The 17,863-nt window shown below is 40.9% G+C and overlaps 1 protein-coding gene across 5 annotated transcripts in view; it reads right to left on the reverse strand.

The window, feature by feature from the left end:
- The window catches only part of LOC123951018 (cytohesin 1 interacting protein), a 72,461-nt gene extending 57,287 nt beyond the window's left edge, over nucleotides 1-15,174 (reverse strand). The window contains exons 1-4 of one of the 5 annotated variants that reach the window (XM_046019586.1): nucleotides 15,092-15,169; nucleotides 14,044-14,140; nucleotides 13,444-13,550; nucleotides 8,107-8,160 (exon numbers count right to left, since the gene is read on the reverse strand). In XM_046019586.1, the coding sequence (XP_045875542.1) occupies nucleotides 8,107-8,109 (3 nt within the window). In that variant the 5' untranslated portion in view covers nucleotides 8,110-8,160; nucleotides 13,444-13,550; nucleotides 14,044-14,140; nucleotides 15,092-15,169. Of the gene's footprint in view, nucleotides 1-8,106; nucleotides 8,161-13,443; nucleotides 13,577-14,043; nucleotides 14,141-14,872; nucleotides 14,925-15,091 lie in introns of those variants that run through there. The other 4 variants (XM_046019585.1, XM_046019587.1, XM_046019582.1 and 1 more) reach the window with 4 other exon arrangements.
- Nucleotides 15,175-17,863: the final 2,689 nt, after the last annotated feature.

Consider the following 17,863-nt stretch of genomic DNA (forward strand, 5'->3'; position numbering starts at 1 on the left):
TGTAATGAATATACAAACTGTACAAGCTGCATACTCCGAGTTCTCCCTGACACATAGGGTGGGATTGGGTAGGGACACAGAGCATCCCTAATTAGCTCTTTATGAAGTTCTTGAAGGGGAAAAGCATTATCTACAAATATTCAGCGACAACACTTAGCAGGGATTTCTGAAAGTTGGTTCAGAAACCACTAGCAAAAATAATAATAATAATCATAATCATTGTACACAGGATTGATGTGATACTCCAGTCATAGCCAGCCCTCCTCCAGACCATTTTCCCCTGCCTTCTGTTGTCTCTGTCTATGGCAACATTCTGAAAAAGGAAGAGAAACGAAGGTTCGTGTTCAGATAGCAAAGAGTCAATGAATCTCTTTCATATCTCTTAAGTACCCTTTTATCACAAGTCTTTAGTGCAAAGTCTGCATGAACAAGAAGACTCTCAGTCTAAGATAAATAAGGTCTGAGGAACTCATGTATAACATGGGACTGTAGTTGCTAACATTATATTATATTATTGAAATTTGACAGGAGAGTAGAACTTCAATGTTCTCCTACACCAAAGAAAGGGATAAATACGGCGGTGATAAGATAATTTAGCTCAAGGAAGGAAACCGTTTCACAGTGTATATATATGTCAAATCATCCTGTTACACACTTTAAATACCTTACAATTTTGTGAATTATACCTCAATAAGGTTGGGGAGAAAGATGTCTATTAAGGTTGACATTACTTCAAAACAACAAGAGATAGAGCCTTACTAACTAATAGCCTGAGGTTGAATACATGTTCTAGTCTTAGCCACGCAGTCCATACCTCTTTCTCCACCACTAAAATTGCCTCTTCAGTGATCTGACTAGGACCAATTTAACACCAGCTCTATCTTCATCCCCTCTAGGTAAGGAATTTCTACACTTTCTAATCCATTTGTCAAAGTGGACACATGCACACAGCCCCTCACCTAGCATGGGTAGAAACTTTTTAATTAGTGTTCTTTATTTTATGTATTCTTAAAGTAAGTAAAATTATTTTCCATAAAAAGTGGTTTCTAAAAAATAATAAAACTTTTATAGTATGTCAAAGAGTCCCTATACTTACAGGGTTACATGGGAATCGCTGGTGTTAACAATGTCGGTCTGATAATCCAGGAGCCTCTTTCCCTGTCCCCAAGAGCTGTGGTTTCAACGACAGTACCTCAGATTACGTTTTTGTCCAAGAAATAACATCTCTAAGCCCATGACAACCAACACTCAGCAGACAATACAAACAAAAACAAAAAGAAAACAAAACAGAAAATGAACATCTAGTGACACACCCGCCCCAGGATGGACTATTCAGGGCTCCCCATTGACCGCTGACTCTGAAGCCTTCCAGACTGTGTTTCTCCTCTAATGAGGCCCACTTGCCCCCAAGAAGACCCTTTGTTTGGCTTGTATTATGAATGAACTGCATGTTGACATTCCCACCCCCGCCAAATTTATATATTGAAACCCTAATACCCAATGTGCTGGTATTTGACGATGAGGCATTTGGGAGGTAATTGCGTCATAAGGGTGGAGCTCTAGTGACGGAATTAGTGCCTTTATAAGACAAGAACAGTGAGCTTGCCTGCCTCTCTGATATTTTCAGCATATGACACAGAGCAAGAAGGAAACAGGCTCTCAGCAGAACTCAACCACGCTGGCCCTGTGATCTTGGACTTCCTAGTCCCATGAACTGGGTGAACTGGGAGAAATAAATGTTTGCCGGTGAAGTCAACAAGTCTGTGGTATTTCTTTTTTTTTTTTAAATATCTTATTTATTTATTTGACAGACAGAGATCACAAGCAGGCAGAGAGGCAGACAGAGAGAGAGGAGGAAGCAGGCTCCCCACCAAGCAGAGAGCCCGATGCGGGGCTCGAACCCAGGACCCTGGGATCATGACCTGAGCTGAAGGCAGAGGCTTTAACCCACTGAGCCACCCAGGCACCCCAAGTCTGTGGTATTTCTTATAGCAGTCCAAGACTAAAATACCTGAAACTTAATGAGAACTGTCCAACACACCAGGCCATTCTAGTCATGTTGCTGCTGGTAGGTCACAGACCAGGAAGCACTATGAGGACCTGTGGGGCTTCTAAATCACAGGGATTATATACCGAGCCCAAGAGCACTTTGCTGCTACATATTGTATATTAACTTCTAATGTGTTCCATAAACTGAGAATACTAATCCATGAACCAAAAATTTCTAAGCTCTCTGTGTCTCGGTAACCTCACCTGCAAAATGAAGATAATATATTTGTGTTTGCAGAATTGTTCTGCAGATAGGAGAAAATGCTTTGGACTGTGCCTGGAACATAGTCACTTAACAATAACAACAACAACAAAATGCTTTAGTAGTAGTGGTAAGAAGAGGAAGGGCAGAAGTGGTGATAGTAGCAGCATCCGCAGTACAAATAGTAGTAGAAGTACAAAGGATGCCTGGTTGGGCATCTGCCTTTGTCAGCTCAGGTCATGAACCCAGGGTCCTGGGTAGCACCAAGTCCTGTAGCGGGCTCCATGCTCGGTGGGGAGTCTGCTTCTCCCTCTCCCCTTGGTCCTCCCCTGTCCATGTTTGTTCTCTCTCTCTCTGTTTCAAATGAATAAATTTTAAAAATCTTTAAGAAGTACAAATAGTAGTAGTAGTACAATAGCGGTAGTAGTAGCTGTAGTGGGAGACAGAGAACTAGAAGTAGTAGGACTCTGAGCAGTAGTGGAAGTAGTGGCTGTTGATACAACAGCCACAGTAGTAGAAGTAGTAGTAGAAGTAGTAGTTGTAGTACAAGTAGTAGTTTACTAGCAGTAGCAGCAGTGGGAGGAATAGAAGTACAAATAACAGGAGTAGTAGAAACCGTAGTAGTGGTTGTAGTAGTTGTGCAAGTAATAGCAGGTGGTGGGTAATCATAACATGAACGAGGATATTTGGACACTACAGGAAGAATGCTGAGAAGGGAGGAGTTAAGTGGAGACCCTGGACATTACAGGCAGATCAAGTTGAAGAGCAATCATGGCAAGCATTAGGAGAGGAAGATTCAAAGAATCTGGGGAGAACAAAGAAGATTTACAGAAGGCATCCTGGTGATGATCCTCTCAGATGGGGTTATTCATGAGGTGGGTCCATTCTCAGAGGTCGGTCTGGGCCTCACACTAAGTTCCAAAAAATTGAGATCTGCAGTCCGACACCAGAAGAAACCCAGGATCCAGCAAGACACATTCAGAACTTTGTTCACAAAAGAAAAAAAAAAACACCCACCATTTATATATAGTTTTTGTTCAACATGTATTTAGTAACACTTAGAAAATGCCCCCAAATTTTAACAAAGCCAAACACCCTCAAAACCAGCAGATTAATGGTTGTTGTTTTCCCGGAGCCTGGCCAAGTTCGGTTTGCATGATTAACTGCCCTCTCACCCCAGTGCTTCTGGAATCCCTGTGTGTGCTCTGGTCACCTACATTGTGCAAGTATGTACCTCCCATGGAGGAAGGACCCGAAAGTGTCAGACCCACACAGTTTTGCCTCTCTCCTTCAGGTTCTAGACTGCCTTTCCAGGAAACTTTCCCTGACCAATCCTTTCTAAAGCCATTCTGAGCATTCCTCTTTTCAACACATGTTTCCACAGCGTGGGGGATTTTTCTTACCACACCATATTATTAACTGGCTCTTTCTTTTCCATATTTTCTAGTAGGTTGTAAGTTTCCTCAGGGCAGGGTCTCAACTCTTTTTTACTTGTGTCTCCCTCGCACCTACCAGAATGCCTGGCGATTGGCGCTCTCTTCAGATTTGCTAAACGAATTACTGAATGCTAGAGGTGGACATAACGACAGGGTTACCTGACAGGTCCATAGCACCAGGATTTCTAACAGGAAACAAAGGGGTTTATGTGACATGGAGTACAACCCCCAGCTAAACTAGCCCCACAACTCTGAAGAGATTGAGTGACTCCACAGGCATCTGAACCCACCTATAGACATTCTGATTTTAAATTAGCATTTTACAATTCTGTTCGTGACTTCTATATTCATAAAAACAGTAGCTAAAATCACAGCTATACTACCAGTAGGCATGTGTTCACTGAAAGACAAACTGGCCCAAGTGACAAGATGGTCCTATAAATAGGCACAACACCATTTGAAAATTTGGCACTTGGGAGACAGTGTTTGGTGACAGCCAAAACTGCCCTTAGAGAGAAAATAGAGATGAAGAGGAAAGAAAGAGAGCATGGCGGAGTGTGAATTCACACACATCGTCTCCTAGGAGCCACAGAGCATAGCAGTGAAACAATGCTCACGCCACGATGATTCATGCTTTGGCATTGGCGACATCACCTTTTCAGATCCAACAGCCAGAATCTCCTATCCTGGGCTGAAGCAGAAGCCCACGGGATGTTACTAAGGCAGGAGAAAGAAAATGCTCTTCTCTACATAAAACAGCTCAGCAATGACTCAATGGAAATTTCAGCTTTAGGTACACCTTTTTTCTATTCAAGTTTATTAGAAATGATTACAGTCATGTTTGAACCAAATACATCAATACCTCCCAAAAAGGAACAGAAAAACAGCACTCTTTTCTACCATGCCTACATCATGGCCACTCACTATGGATACCTGGGATTAGGTGCTGGTAGGCAGGCCAGTGCAAGGGAACATAGGAAGAGATCCCAGAGTAACTTGAGGAGACATAAACTGAGAACATAAACTTGAGTGTGGACCAGGGATCCAGTATGCTGAAAACAAGCATGTTAGCGTCCAACTCTGGAAGGGTTTGAGATGAGAACTAAATATGCAGGGAAATAAATCCTCCTGAATACGAAGCAGAGACTACAGGAGACAAATATATCCAACTTCCCGGGGGTGGGGGTGGGGGGGTTGGGGGGACAAGAATTTGAAAAATGTAATTAGACCTTCAAATTTCTCTAAGACATTTTAGAAAATCCAGTTGAAATGACAGGGGGAAGTTGGACAATTCTGTGTGTATTTATAGAAAAATGAAGGCAACAGCTAATCGACCAATTACGTCTACCTTTGTTGCAGCCCCCCTCCCCAATTTTCAATAAAATGTGAATTAGAAAGTTCACAGACTTAAAGAAAGAGAAATGTTACAGACCGAATTCCAAGATTCATTTCTCTGAAAACATCTTAGCCAGACATTTTAGAGGTAACACTGAAAATCTATGTGACATCTGTAAAAACAAGAGTTTGGACAGAGAACTGGTCTGTTTTAGAGAAACACTAGCTTCTATCAACATATCCCAGGGGATGGATTGGCAGCTCTGACCAAAGTTAAGAGAGAGAAGCAACTAACTGTCCTTGCAGTTTTTCTATCGACTATTATTTTTAAATGAAACAAGATGGGATTGGGAGGGAGACAAACCATAAGAGACTCTAAATCTCACAAAACAAACTGAAGGTTGCCGGGGGTGGGGGGTAGGGAGAGGGTGGTTGGGTTATGGACATTGGGGAGGGTATGTGCTATGGTGAGTGCTGTGAAGTGTGTAAACCTGGCGATTCACAGACCTGTACCCCTGGGGCTAATAGTACATTATATGTTTATAAAAAAATAAAAAATATATTTTAAAAAAAGACTATTGTTTTGAAGGGGCTGACCAAGAGCATTAATGGTTTCATTATTTTTATTCACTCTAGACTTCTTCCCGCTGTCATCATCTCTAATTTGAGATGATACTTGTATGCCTCTCACCATTTTCAATGATCTGCTCTTTTTCTTTTTTCCCATATTGCCTCTCTACTTCTTATTTTTTTATTGAAAATAAACTTTTCCCCATTATTATCTCTGTTTTAGGCAACTTGTAAGACACAGAAATCCCTACCACCACTTATAACCATGGTGAACACTTTCACAATCCTTCAAGTTCTTTCTTATTTTTATTATTTTTGACTGGATGCGTAAATAATTCTGTATCCTCTTCCATTACACTTAAGGCACTATCTAACGGCCATGTTGTTTTCTCACTAAGAACCAATCATGACATGATTGTGGTGGGATAGTGCACTCTATAGCTATGCTATATTTTCCAGTTATTACCAACTAATCCAATTTTATTAAATATTAAGTAGTTTCTAACATTTCACTATTCATTCTGAAATATGAAGTTTACATGGGCTTGCCCTGTTAACGTCAAAGAAGGACAACAACTAGCCTGCACTTTTGGGGCACTCTCTCTGTTGTTGTCCTTCTTTGATGTTAACAGGGCAAGCCCATGTAACCTTCATATTTCAAAATTTTCATAACTACTTTAGCTGTTTTTCCTTGCATTAAGTTTTCAAATGGAAATAGATTTATTTATTTTCTGACAATAAACAATACATAGTCACTATAGGAACAACTTTCAGAAAAGGCATGGATGTAATTTAAAATCACTTATAACCCCATTACCCAGAGATACTTGTAGGAAATCGCCAGATATTAACTCTTCATTAGTTGTGTGCCACATCTCATGTTGATAGCGGGTGTCTGAGAGAGCAAGGCACAGAATGGATGTCCACACTAAATGTGAAATAAAACTACAGTAGTCAGGGGCGCCTGGGTGGCTCAGTGGGTTAAAGCCTCTGCCTTCGGCTCAGGTCATGATCTCAGGGTCCTGGGATCGAGCCCCACATCGGGCTCTCTGCTCAGCAGGGAGCCTGCTTCCTCCTCTCTGCCTGCCTCTCTGCCTACTTGTGATCTCTGTCTGTGAAATAAATAAATAAAAATCTTAAAAAAAAAAAAAACTACAGTAGTCAAATGTCAGTTTGGTGCAAGTGACTAAATATCTCAGAGCTATACCATGTCTGACTTGACAGTTCAGTTCCGTCTTTCTCTGCTTCTCATACCGACTAAAGACCAACTGAAGTCGTGAACAGAGAAAAGAGTGTTCTAAGAAAACAGAATCCCAGCTGTCGTTTTTTTAGGTAACAATGACTCACTGTAGAGTTACATCATTCAGAACTGTAACTGATGCAGAGTTCTCTGCAGCCTTGAGGTTGGCTGGCTGCACTATCGAGGAGAAGGCTTCCAGGAAGAGGTGTCTGTACCCCTCCACCTGTGCTGCTGCCTAGTCATCTCAGGATCAGCATCCCCTAGCATAAAATACAGAGAGGAGATAGAAGACTAAACTGCAGCTATCATTTGCTAGGCATTCTCTGTCCAAGGGATAGCCAAACATAGAACAGGTTACTTGGTCCCGTACAGATGTGAAGAAATCTGTTATGCATTTGGAAAGCAGATTTCTCTTTTTTGGATACCTGTGACTCTTTATTAGAATAGATTTAATATAAGTTAATTTTCAATAGACTTTATTTTTTTAGAGCCAAAAAACGGAACAGGAGGTATAGAGTTCTCCTCTACCCCTTGCCCCTGCACATGGGCAGTCTCTCCTACTATCAATGTCCCACAATAGGGCATCTGTTACAATTACTGAACCTACACTGGTGCATCATTATCACCGAAAGTCCATAGTTTACATCGGGGTTCACGCTTACTGTTATACATTCTATGAGTTGGAAAAAATACCTAATGACATGTATCCACCTTTGTAATATGTACAGATTAGTTTCATTGCCCTAAATATCCTCTGCACTCTACCTAGTCATCCCTCCCTCCTCCTAAATCAGTTATCTCTTTATGGTCCCCATAGCTTTGCCTTTTTAAGATGTCATATAGTTGGAATCACACAGTATGTAGCCTCTCAGATTGGCTTTTTTTTTTTCTTTAAGATTTTATTTATTTGTTTGACAGAGTTCACAAGTAGGCAGAGGCAGGCAGGGGGGTGGGAAGCAGGTTCCCCACTCAGCAGAGAGCCAGATGCAGGGCTGGATCCCAGGACCCGGGGACCAGGACCCAAGCTGAAGGCAGAGGCCATAACCCACTGAGCCACCCAACTGCCCCTCTCAGATTGGCTTCTTTCACTTAGTAATATGCATTTATTATTCCTCCATTTCTTTTCATGGTTTGATAGCTAATGAGCTATTTTAGCTATTTTTAGAGCTATTTTTAGCTAATGGGTATTTTTAGTACTGAATAATATTATTTTATTATTATTATTATTATTATAGATATCACATAGACAGAGGGAGAGGGAGAAGCAGACTCACCATTGAGTAGAGAAGCTTCTGTGAGGCTCAATCCCAGGACTCTGAAATCATGACCTGAGTCGAAGGCAGAAAGAAGCTTAACCACTGAGCCACCCAGGTTCCCCTCAGTACTGAATAATACTCTGTCGTGTGGACATACCACAGTTTATCTATTCACCCACTGAAGGACATCTTTGTTGTATCCAAGCTTTGGAAATTATGAATAAAACTGATAAGCATCTCTATGCAGATTTTTATGGACATAAGTTTTGTTGTTTGTTTTTTTTTTTAACTCACTTAGGTAAATATCAAGGAGAGCAATCATTGCATTTGAGGGTAAGAGTATTTTTAATTTTGTAAAAAATTGCCAAACTGTCTTCCATAGTGGCTGTACTGTTTTGCATTCCTACTAGCAATGAATGAGAATTCCTGTTGTTCCGTATTCTGGCCAGCATTTGGTGTTGTCAATGTTTTGGATTTCATTGTACTAATGGGTATGTAGTGGTATTTCATTGTTGTTTAAATTTGCAATTCCCTAATGACATATGATATTGGACATCATACAGAGGCTTATAAACCATCTGTATATCTTCTTTGAAGAGGGGTCTGTTCAAATCTTTTGCACATTTATTCCATCGGTTTGTTCATTTTCTTATCATTGAGTTTTAAGTGTTCTTGGTATTTTGGGGATAACAATCTTACATTAGATATGTCTTTAGGAAGTATTTTCTACCAGTCTGTGGCTTGCCTTTTCATTGTCTTGACAGTGTTTTCTATAAAGAAGATGTTTTTCATTTTATATCAATTAATTTTTGCCCCAAGAAGTGTACACCTGTAACAAAGCTGTTAAGTGTAAGTCTTTCTGCCACCCTGCAATGAGCCATTAGGACTCCAATATTGGGATAAAGAAGCTGGAGAACAACTTCGGCTTCTATCTCCTTCCAGGCTCCCTGCAGGAGAGGGTAAATGGCTCTGCTGTTCTCGATTGCCACCTCAGACTGTGCCCTCCCCTTCCCCAGGGAAGTCTAAAAGCATGGCTGGAGCCAGAAAAGAGAAGTAGCAAGTCTTCAAAGCTGTGTGGGCCCCTTGACGAGGGCTGGAAGAGAGTGCTGGTATTTGATCCACTCCCCGAAGACACACCTCTCACTGCTGAACCCAGTTCAGGGGCCACCAAGAGAACTATTCTTCAATCCAGGCAGGGAGGCTGTGGGAAGGGGATTCCAGTGTGCCCTGGCTAACTTTGACATCCGCATAAGCCGTGGCCTCATCAATTCACTTACTGTATCTATTTGAACTGAGGGAAAAAAGAACTGTGGAGAGAGTTTCCTGGGGAAACTTGCAACCTTTTTCTGTGGACCAAACAAACTCAGGGGAAGATGCTAGTTGGTCCTGCCTTCCCATATTCCATGAGCAACCATGGGCTGCTGACCAGGAAGACCCAGCAGGAGGAGGCTGGGTGGTAGTGTTGGGGAAGTGAGGTGTTATGTGGATAAGATCTTACTGGAGGTGGATCTCCCAGCTCAGTAATTTGGAGAGACCCCAAAGAGCACTCTGAAAACTGTCATGGGGATGCCTACTGTACACAGGACCTCAACCCGCTACTCAACATTAACCAGAGATAGAGTCAAAATCTTGAACAGAAGAAGGATGAAAACTTCACCATGAAATGTAAGAAACTCATCCTTTTCTTCTCCTTCCTCCCTGTCTTAAATCTCCTCAAATTATAGTAGCCTGGGAGAGGGAGAGAGAACCTTGTATCCCAGAGGCATACCACAGTCCATCCTTCCATGTTAAGACCTTATACTAACAGATGATGTCAAAGGAGATATTTTTAAATTGGATTGAGATTGAATTTTTAAAAAATATTTTATTTATTTATTTGATAGAGAGATCACAAGTAGACAGGCAGAGAGAGAGAGGGAAGCAGGCTCTCCACTGAGCAGAGAGCTTGATGCGGGGCTCAATCCCAGGACACTGGGATCATGACCTGAGCCGAAGGCAGAGGCTTAAGCCACTGAGCCACCCAGGCGCCCTGAGACTGAATTTTTAGAACACAGAATCAGTGTGTTTTGTTTTCATTTTTTTATAGAAAAAACAAAGATGATGGTATCTGCCCAAGAAAAAGGGAAATTTGACCAGGCTTAAGTAACTGGAGAAGAAAAAATGGTCACTCTCATGTATATGCCAGCAAGCAAGTTCAGACTAGTCAGTAACTCATTTCTCAAATTGATAAGTAAGTAAGTATATAAATAAATAAATTTCATATATATTTGCTGTTAGGAAAAGAGCTCCCTTAAAGTGCTCACATGTGAAGGGTGAAGGAGGGGGACAATACACACACTTTGCTTTGTATTTTTGAATAATAGGACACCCTGAATCAAGGAGCAAACTGTACAGGCTTACTACAAATACACTTAGTAGACAGATTTATGGTATTTTATAGGACTAGAAACATGGATTTTAGAGTTAGAAAGACCTGGATTCGAATCTCAGTTTTACTATTTGCTACTTCTGTGACTTCTTAAAATTTTCATAGAAAAATCTCCACAATGATGCCTCCTAACAGGGTCAGTATAAGGAGCAAGGAGGAAATAAAACCAGCCTGATACCCAGGAGAGCATAAGAGCCCCCAAAATGGTGACTCCTCTTAACATTTCTTTCCTCATCACTTATTTCATTGCCATGCATTATCATGGTTATTTACTGAGAAGATATCAGTAGCCTCCAGAGAAGTAACAGCACTGGTTAAAATACATTTAAGTTGAATCTTGGGTTTATGGAAAATCACTGAAAAAAACTGTATTTCAGAATAAACAAAATTCTTCAAAATAGCTAGCCTTTGGCAATACCTTAGGTACCCCAGTTTAGGGACTATCTCCCAGGTGAAAATATGAAGCTACTGGGATTTGTCTCACCATCTATGCCTTATCACAGTGCATCAGGATCAGAAGGGCATTCAGGGTAGAAAGGAAGTTCTAGGGACACTCTGGTTGCATCACACTCCCACCGGTTCCTCTTTTCCTCCATCCATTATTTTGTTGGCTGTTTCAGTAACAGCATACACTTAAGTGCCTCTAAATTTTATCTTTGTCTTTGAAGAAAGGCACCTAACTAAGGTATCAGCCTGTTTTCTCTACCCTTCGTGCTTTATCTTGGGAGAATACCTTGGCAACAGTCACATGCAAGTGAGCCAGCCAGTTCAGTACGACCCGACATCACACTGAATTACCAGAAAAGGATTTCATTTCATTACAGCCTTATGATTTGTGGTCCCTGTTCCTTTCCATTTTTCTCCTCATTCATTACTCCTTCTATGTAGGGTGAGTGGCAGATATGAACAAATCACTGCATTTGATGCGTTTCACTTTGTTCCTTTCTAGACGTTCTTATAAAGGTTTTCCTGAGGAAAATCAATGAACTATTGACTTAAATACTATTTGGGGATCAATTACAATTCCAATTAACTGTGCCATCTGGGTTCCTTATTACCACTCTTGGGAAACATTTGAGAAAGTGTTTCTCCCACCCTCATGTTTATGCATTTTCTGGTCTATGGTCTATCTTCAGAACTTGCCCCTGGACCCCCAAGATCTAAGAACTAGCCTTCTGGTTGGTCACACCTTAGCTCTGTCTGCCCCAAACCATTTTCCTGGCCACAGAGGGTTATCGCTGATATTACCCCTTCTCTCCCCACTGCAGGTGGTAGTATGTATTAATTGCATTATTGTGTGCCACTCTTCTAAGTGCTTTGTGTCCATTATTTCTGTAAATCCCAGAGGTAGACAATATGGTTGTGCTCTTTTAAAAAGGAGAAGCCTGAATTTCAGACAAGAAAAGCACTTTGTGCAAAGCCACAGGGGATTCAAACTTGGGTCTGTGTGGCAAAGACACTACCTCTTCAACTCCCCCGCCGTGAGTCTCTCTCAGAACCAGGCTCCTTCCTGGTGGTCTCTGAACCAATGGTCCTCTGATAAGATTAACAAGCTAGAGAAACCCCACACATCTATCTGGAACATGAGGTCCTTCAATACCTGCCTCTTTTACAAGCTGAAGATTCCCAGGGATATTACCCCACTTCCCACCCCAACTTCCTGAATCAGAATCACTACAGGCAAGACCCAGGAACCAGGAACTTAAACACTTGTCATTCTTAAAAGCGTGAGATCCACTGCCCGGTGCCTTTGACACCCAATGTCCTTTAAAAAAGCTTTCCTGACGACAATGCCCTGACCCCTGGTGGTCTAACCCAAAAGTGTGACTGCCCTCATGAGGATCTGAGGGAGCACTAGGTGATCTGCTCACTGCTTGCTCACTGTTTGGCTGCAACTTCTATTGGGTTTCAGCAGCCTCTGTCTGAGTTCTGCTTACCTTCTTGAGCCCCATCACACAGAAAGGACCCAAGAGCAACTAACTTGCTAAACTTTTTTAGTTCTTGTAGCACCTACAAAAAGAGATAGCTTTTTTGTTCAATAAATTTCTTTTTAAAGATTTTATTTTTATTTATTTGATAGAGATTACAAGTAGTCAGAGAGGCAGGCAGGGAGAGAAGAGGAAGCAGGCACCCCGCTGAGCAGAGAGCCCGATGCGGGGCTCTATCCCAGGACCCTGAGACCATGACCTGAGCTGAAGGCAGAGGCTTTAACCCACTGAGCCACCCAGGTGCCCCTGTTCAATAAATATTTGATTGTTTATTCTTTGTAGATGATACAGAATTTAAGAACACACACACACACACACACACACACACACACACACACGGTGAATTTCCATAAGTGGCCTTACACAGTCTTCAACACTAGGTTATCGTGTTTGAGTCCAGTGCTTAAACAACTTAAACTTGGCTCCTCACCATCTTTCTTTTCTCTAAATAAGAACTTCCACCTTTCCAGTCTATTCTCTTCTCTTTTCCCTTTTCCTTGCTGTAATTTCACACTCCCATATTTATTGGACCTTCCGGCTATGAGCAAAAAATAGTCAGGTTGTCACAAACTTAACATCTCTTTTTACAGAAGACATTTCCACCACCAAGGGAATCCACTGACCCTATTAGCAAATCCACCTACCCTATTAGTAAAGAAAAAGTGGAAGAATTCTAGTAACAAGAATAACAAGAACAAAAAAGAGAGACTGAGTAACAAAGAGTAGAAAGTCCAAAATATTTAGGAAAGAAACCTTAAAATTGCCTGTCAGTTTACTCATGAAACATGTGAATGAGGAATTCCCAGCAATATTTCCTCCAATATTTTATTTATCTTAATATATAACACTTCATTAAAACTTGTTCACTTCCTCCTCTCCCGACCACAAGAAAATAACATAAAATGAGAGTCAACCCACACATTCCAAACTCAAACTTACCATAGAACTTTGGGTGGCAAATCTCAGACTGTGATTCCTCCTGGTCTCTGAGCCAGCCGGGGCTCCCAAGATTCCCTACTGTCTTCTCTACGAGAACTTACAGTCCCCTGCAATACCACAGGACACTAACATTCTGAAAAAGAAATTTGATCTCTCCCTAATTCCTACTGCCCTCCTCCTCTTTCCTTGAAGGGGGATCCCATCTGTTTATTTTAAGATGTGGGCAAACTGCCTAGTATCAAACACCTCACAAATAAAGAGGGAAAAAACCAACAAAAAGTCAATAATGCCTATGCGATTCTCAAGCCCCAAACAAATGGAAAATCAGGGTCCTTCATTTGCTAATGAATCAAGTGGAGAAGGAAACCATTTCTTATCTGGAGTCACTCTCAAATAAATGTTTCACACGTGGCTTTAATGGAGACATTAAGCTCTCAGGGTTTCAAATGTTGCTTATATAACTATACAATAAACTCTGCTTGTGTTTGTTTTCAGATTATTGAGCCCAATTTAATTGCAGAGACATTCCCTTCCATAATTTTTTAAACAAAATGTAAGACTTTTGGTTAACTTCATGCTGTCAACTAAAGCCAGACTTACCTGAGATTTTTCTGGAAACAAAACAGGCATCGTTTATGTGGCTTTTTTAACAGGAAACCAGGTTAGTTTTTGTCCACATGACATCCATTTCCAGTCCCTAGGAACAATATATAGAGAGAACAGATCTGGTACATGTACAGCAACAAGCATACAAATATGTATCATGGAAAAAAATACATATAATAAAAAAAATTTCCACACACAGAGGAAACCTCATGAGTTGGTTTGGAAAACAAGTCACTTCAAAGTTGTGGAAAATGGGAACTGTTCCTGCCTTTAAGGTAAACCCTGCCCCTGATTGTCAATTTGGTTATTCTGCCTGTAACCAGCTCTCCCTGTATTCCTTTGAGATATTTGTTGTGTGTGATCAGCTGAAAGTCAATATATGGTAACCTGAAAAAAAAAACAAACAAAAAAACAAAAAAAAACACAAATCTCTTTTTCTCGAATTTGTTCATAAGGGACAGCCATTCTTACTAAAACAAAACAAAGCAAAACCAAAAACTCTTGTTTCCCAAATCACACTTGAACTGCTTAATTATTGAGTTCCTAAAAATAAACGCGATTTTTGTAATCATAAGTACATTGTAAAACACTGAAGCCAGTATATGCTGTGAAATAGAACCCCTTTATTTGTCACTATCAAATATTTAAGAATTACAGAGAAAGTAGTCCTAACAGTTGAAAGTTTTACCCATATAAAAGCAATCGGGCTTGTCTTAGGAGTTCCTTGTAATGAAACTGTATTTTCTGCCAGTTACTACTCAAAGCTTTGTATTATGTATTTAAAACAACATACACAAAAGAAACCACTTGTGCTGGCACTTACTCCCAGTTGCCCGTATGATGGCCTCTAGTTCACCTTCAGAATCTAGTCCTCACAGATCGGCCTGTCTAACCTAACAGCTTCTTCCATGGCGGGACAAGAACCTGCATCCCTCTCTACTCCTGCTGCTCCAAGAGTCCTTAGGATCGACCCAAATTCCATTACCCCGGAGTCTCTTAGGAGGCCTGAGAGAAATCTTTCCCGTGTTTGCTCTGTCCCTACCTCTCCTGGAGTACTGGAGGTGGCTGGAAGAAGGCAGGAAGAGGAGTGCAGCTGTCCTCTGTGAGATCCTGGCCTGGCATAGAGCTGGGGGAGGGCACAGTGCGAGCAGCTGGAGGAAGAGAAGGAGGAGTAATTCATGAGCCACTGCAAACATGACACAGTGCCAACAAAAACACCATTCTTTTTCCCAAGAAGTTCAAAGCTCTTTGCAAACATTAACTCATGAGCCCAAGTAGTCATGGAGCAAGTATTACTTTATTTTGCCCTTAGGATAACCATGGCAAGCCAAGTCACAAGGAAAGGGAGTCTATGCATTGTCTCGTTATTCCTCAGGTGTTTACTGAGCACCTGCTCTGTGCCGGGGACTAGAGACAGAGGCACAAACAAGACAGACATGGTCTGTGCTCCTACAGCTGCAGCGGGGGCACTAAGCACCAAGCTACGCCACTTATACTTATTTACACATTACTTTTGTTCAAATTGTTTAATGGAATGTGCTCCATTCTTCAGAATGTCTATAACGAACTAAGTGCTGAGCAAACACACAAAAGAAAATTTTTTTTAAGCTACCGGTAAATCTCATTATGAGGATAGGGATTGGGAGTATCAATTCAAAGTGCTTTCCCTTAAGATGCCATAAACAAAGCTTTATTGGAAGCAATTCTGTCTCTCATGATGTTTATGGAATGACTATAGTCAGACAAGGAGAGTTAGGATCAGTAACGCCACGCCAAGCAGTTTGTATACATAATCTGGCTTTTTAAAAATGATTGGTCAGGTGAGCAAGCATGTTTGGCAAAGCAGAAAGCTTTTATCCACAGGTCCTTTCTTGATGTCCTTTTTATTTTACGTGAAAAAAAATGGCAGGTCGGATATAGGAAATGACTTATGCCGTTTGCAAACCCTTCTCTTCAGGCATTGAATTCCAGATATTTTAGAGTATATGGTTATCTAATAATAACAAGACAACGACTTTTAAAAAATGCATGACTCTCTGATGCATCAAAAGGGATTTAAGCTGTTGTGTTTTAAAGATGCTAAGGATTCTGGTCTGTTCTGGGAGTCACTAATTCAACCCAGTTTGCATGGAACATAGAGGCTAGTACAGTTCCCACTCAGCAAGTCACACGTATTTTTAAAGACTAGGGAATTAAAATACCACCCTAAACCCAAATTTCCTCCCTAGTAAACACTTCCTTAACAGATTATAGAGGCATCGTATCTATCCATCACTCAAGTGTATTGGTTAACACACATACCCAGTGAGATTGAAGGTCCATATCTTAGTGTTTAAATAGGGTTTTCATTTGGTTCCAAACTACCTTTCTAGCCTCAAGCTCACCAGCCCTGTTATTCTAGCGACAGCACAGATTTCCATAATACTGTATCATCCTTATCTGGTACACTCTGCCTTGAAGGCTGCTCTCCTGCCTACTATTTCAACCACACACCGACACACACACACTCACACACACACATACACACTTTGCCCACCTGGAAAATGTTTTGTTCTTCAAGATTAAATGACTTCTTCTGGTTATTTCTTCCTCAATTTCCACATCACCACCTTATCACCTATTTATTTATATAGGTACCTAAAGCCTGAATATCTCACGTACCAAGATCGTATCTTATTCCTTTGTGTCTTCAACAACTCGTGTTAAATTTCTCTTGAAGTTAAATTTTCTATAAAACATCAATATAGCACTTATTGAGGCTGGCAAGGAGATCAATTACTTGGGTTTGCTCTTCAGGTGCAAGCACAAATGGGAGGTTTAAAACCCTTTATTTATTTTTTTTTAAAGATTTTATTTATTTATTTGACAGATAGAGATCACAAGTAGGGAGAGAGGCAGGCAGAGAGAGAGAGAGGAGGAAGCAGGCTCCCTGCCAAGCAGAGAGCTCGATTGGGGCTCGATCCCAGGACCCTGGGATCATGACCTGAGCGAAAGGCAGAGGCTTTAACCCACTGAGCCACCCAGGCACCCCTTAAAACCTTTTATTAAGCAGATCTGCTAATGAAGAGGATAAAATCAATTAAACAAATTTTCAGTTAAAATCTGGTTTTTTAATTAAAGAGTTACTACATTAATATCAACACCTTTGTCATTCAACTTTTCACCCTTTGGATGACCAACGATTCAGGAGCCGGGACCGTATTCTACTCCAGTAGTAATAATAGCACCGAAGAGAAAATTGTTATAGGGGACAAGAAATGGCTCAGCCTCGCCAGCTATGACAATGCTGGTGGAAATAACTTATTTATGCTTTCAAATCAAACAGGAAAAGAACAGGACAGTAAGGAATAGAGAAGAACTCATAACAAAAGAGGAAAGGGAGGAAGGGAGGTTATTGGATACCTATACGAGATTCTCATGAGAATTCATTTTGGCCATTTTTCTGTTTATGAAAGTGAGAAATACAGATGTTCTTATGGATTATACGGAACATGATGACAGGCCCTCGAAGGTAAATACTACTTAGCAAAAAGTTGCTCTGTTTCCAGGCCGTCTTACAAAAATTATGTTAAGGGCATCCTGCTTTCTTTCAACATGTTTAAGAAGGCTCCTTTCATTCTCTAGATTTGAAATATTGGTGTCCGTTTTCTAGTTTTACTCAGAATCAATTTCAGGAAGTAAATAAAAGTCAATAATCAAAAAACATTGCTTGATGCTTTTGTGTGAACTTTGTGTGTATGTGTGTGTGTGTGCATGAGTGCATGTGTGAGTGTGCATGAGCATGTGCATGCATACTCTCGTGTGAACCTGCACA

This window comes from Meles meles, chromosome 9, assembly GCF_922984935.1.
Source record: "Meles meles chromosome 9, mMelMel3.1 paternal haplotype, whole genome shotgun sequence".
In the NCBI taxonomy this organism is placed as follows: Eukaryota; Metazoa; Chordata; class Mammalia; order Carnivora; family Mustelidae; genus Meles; species Meles meles.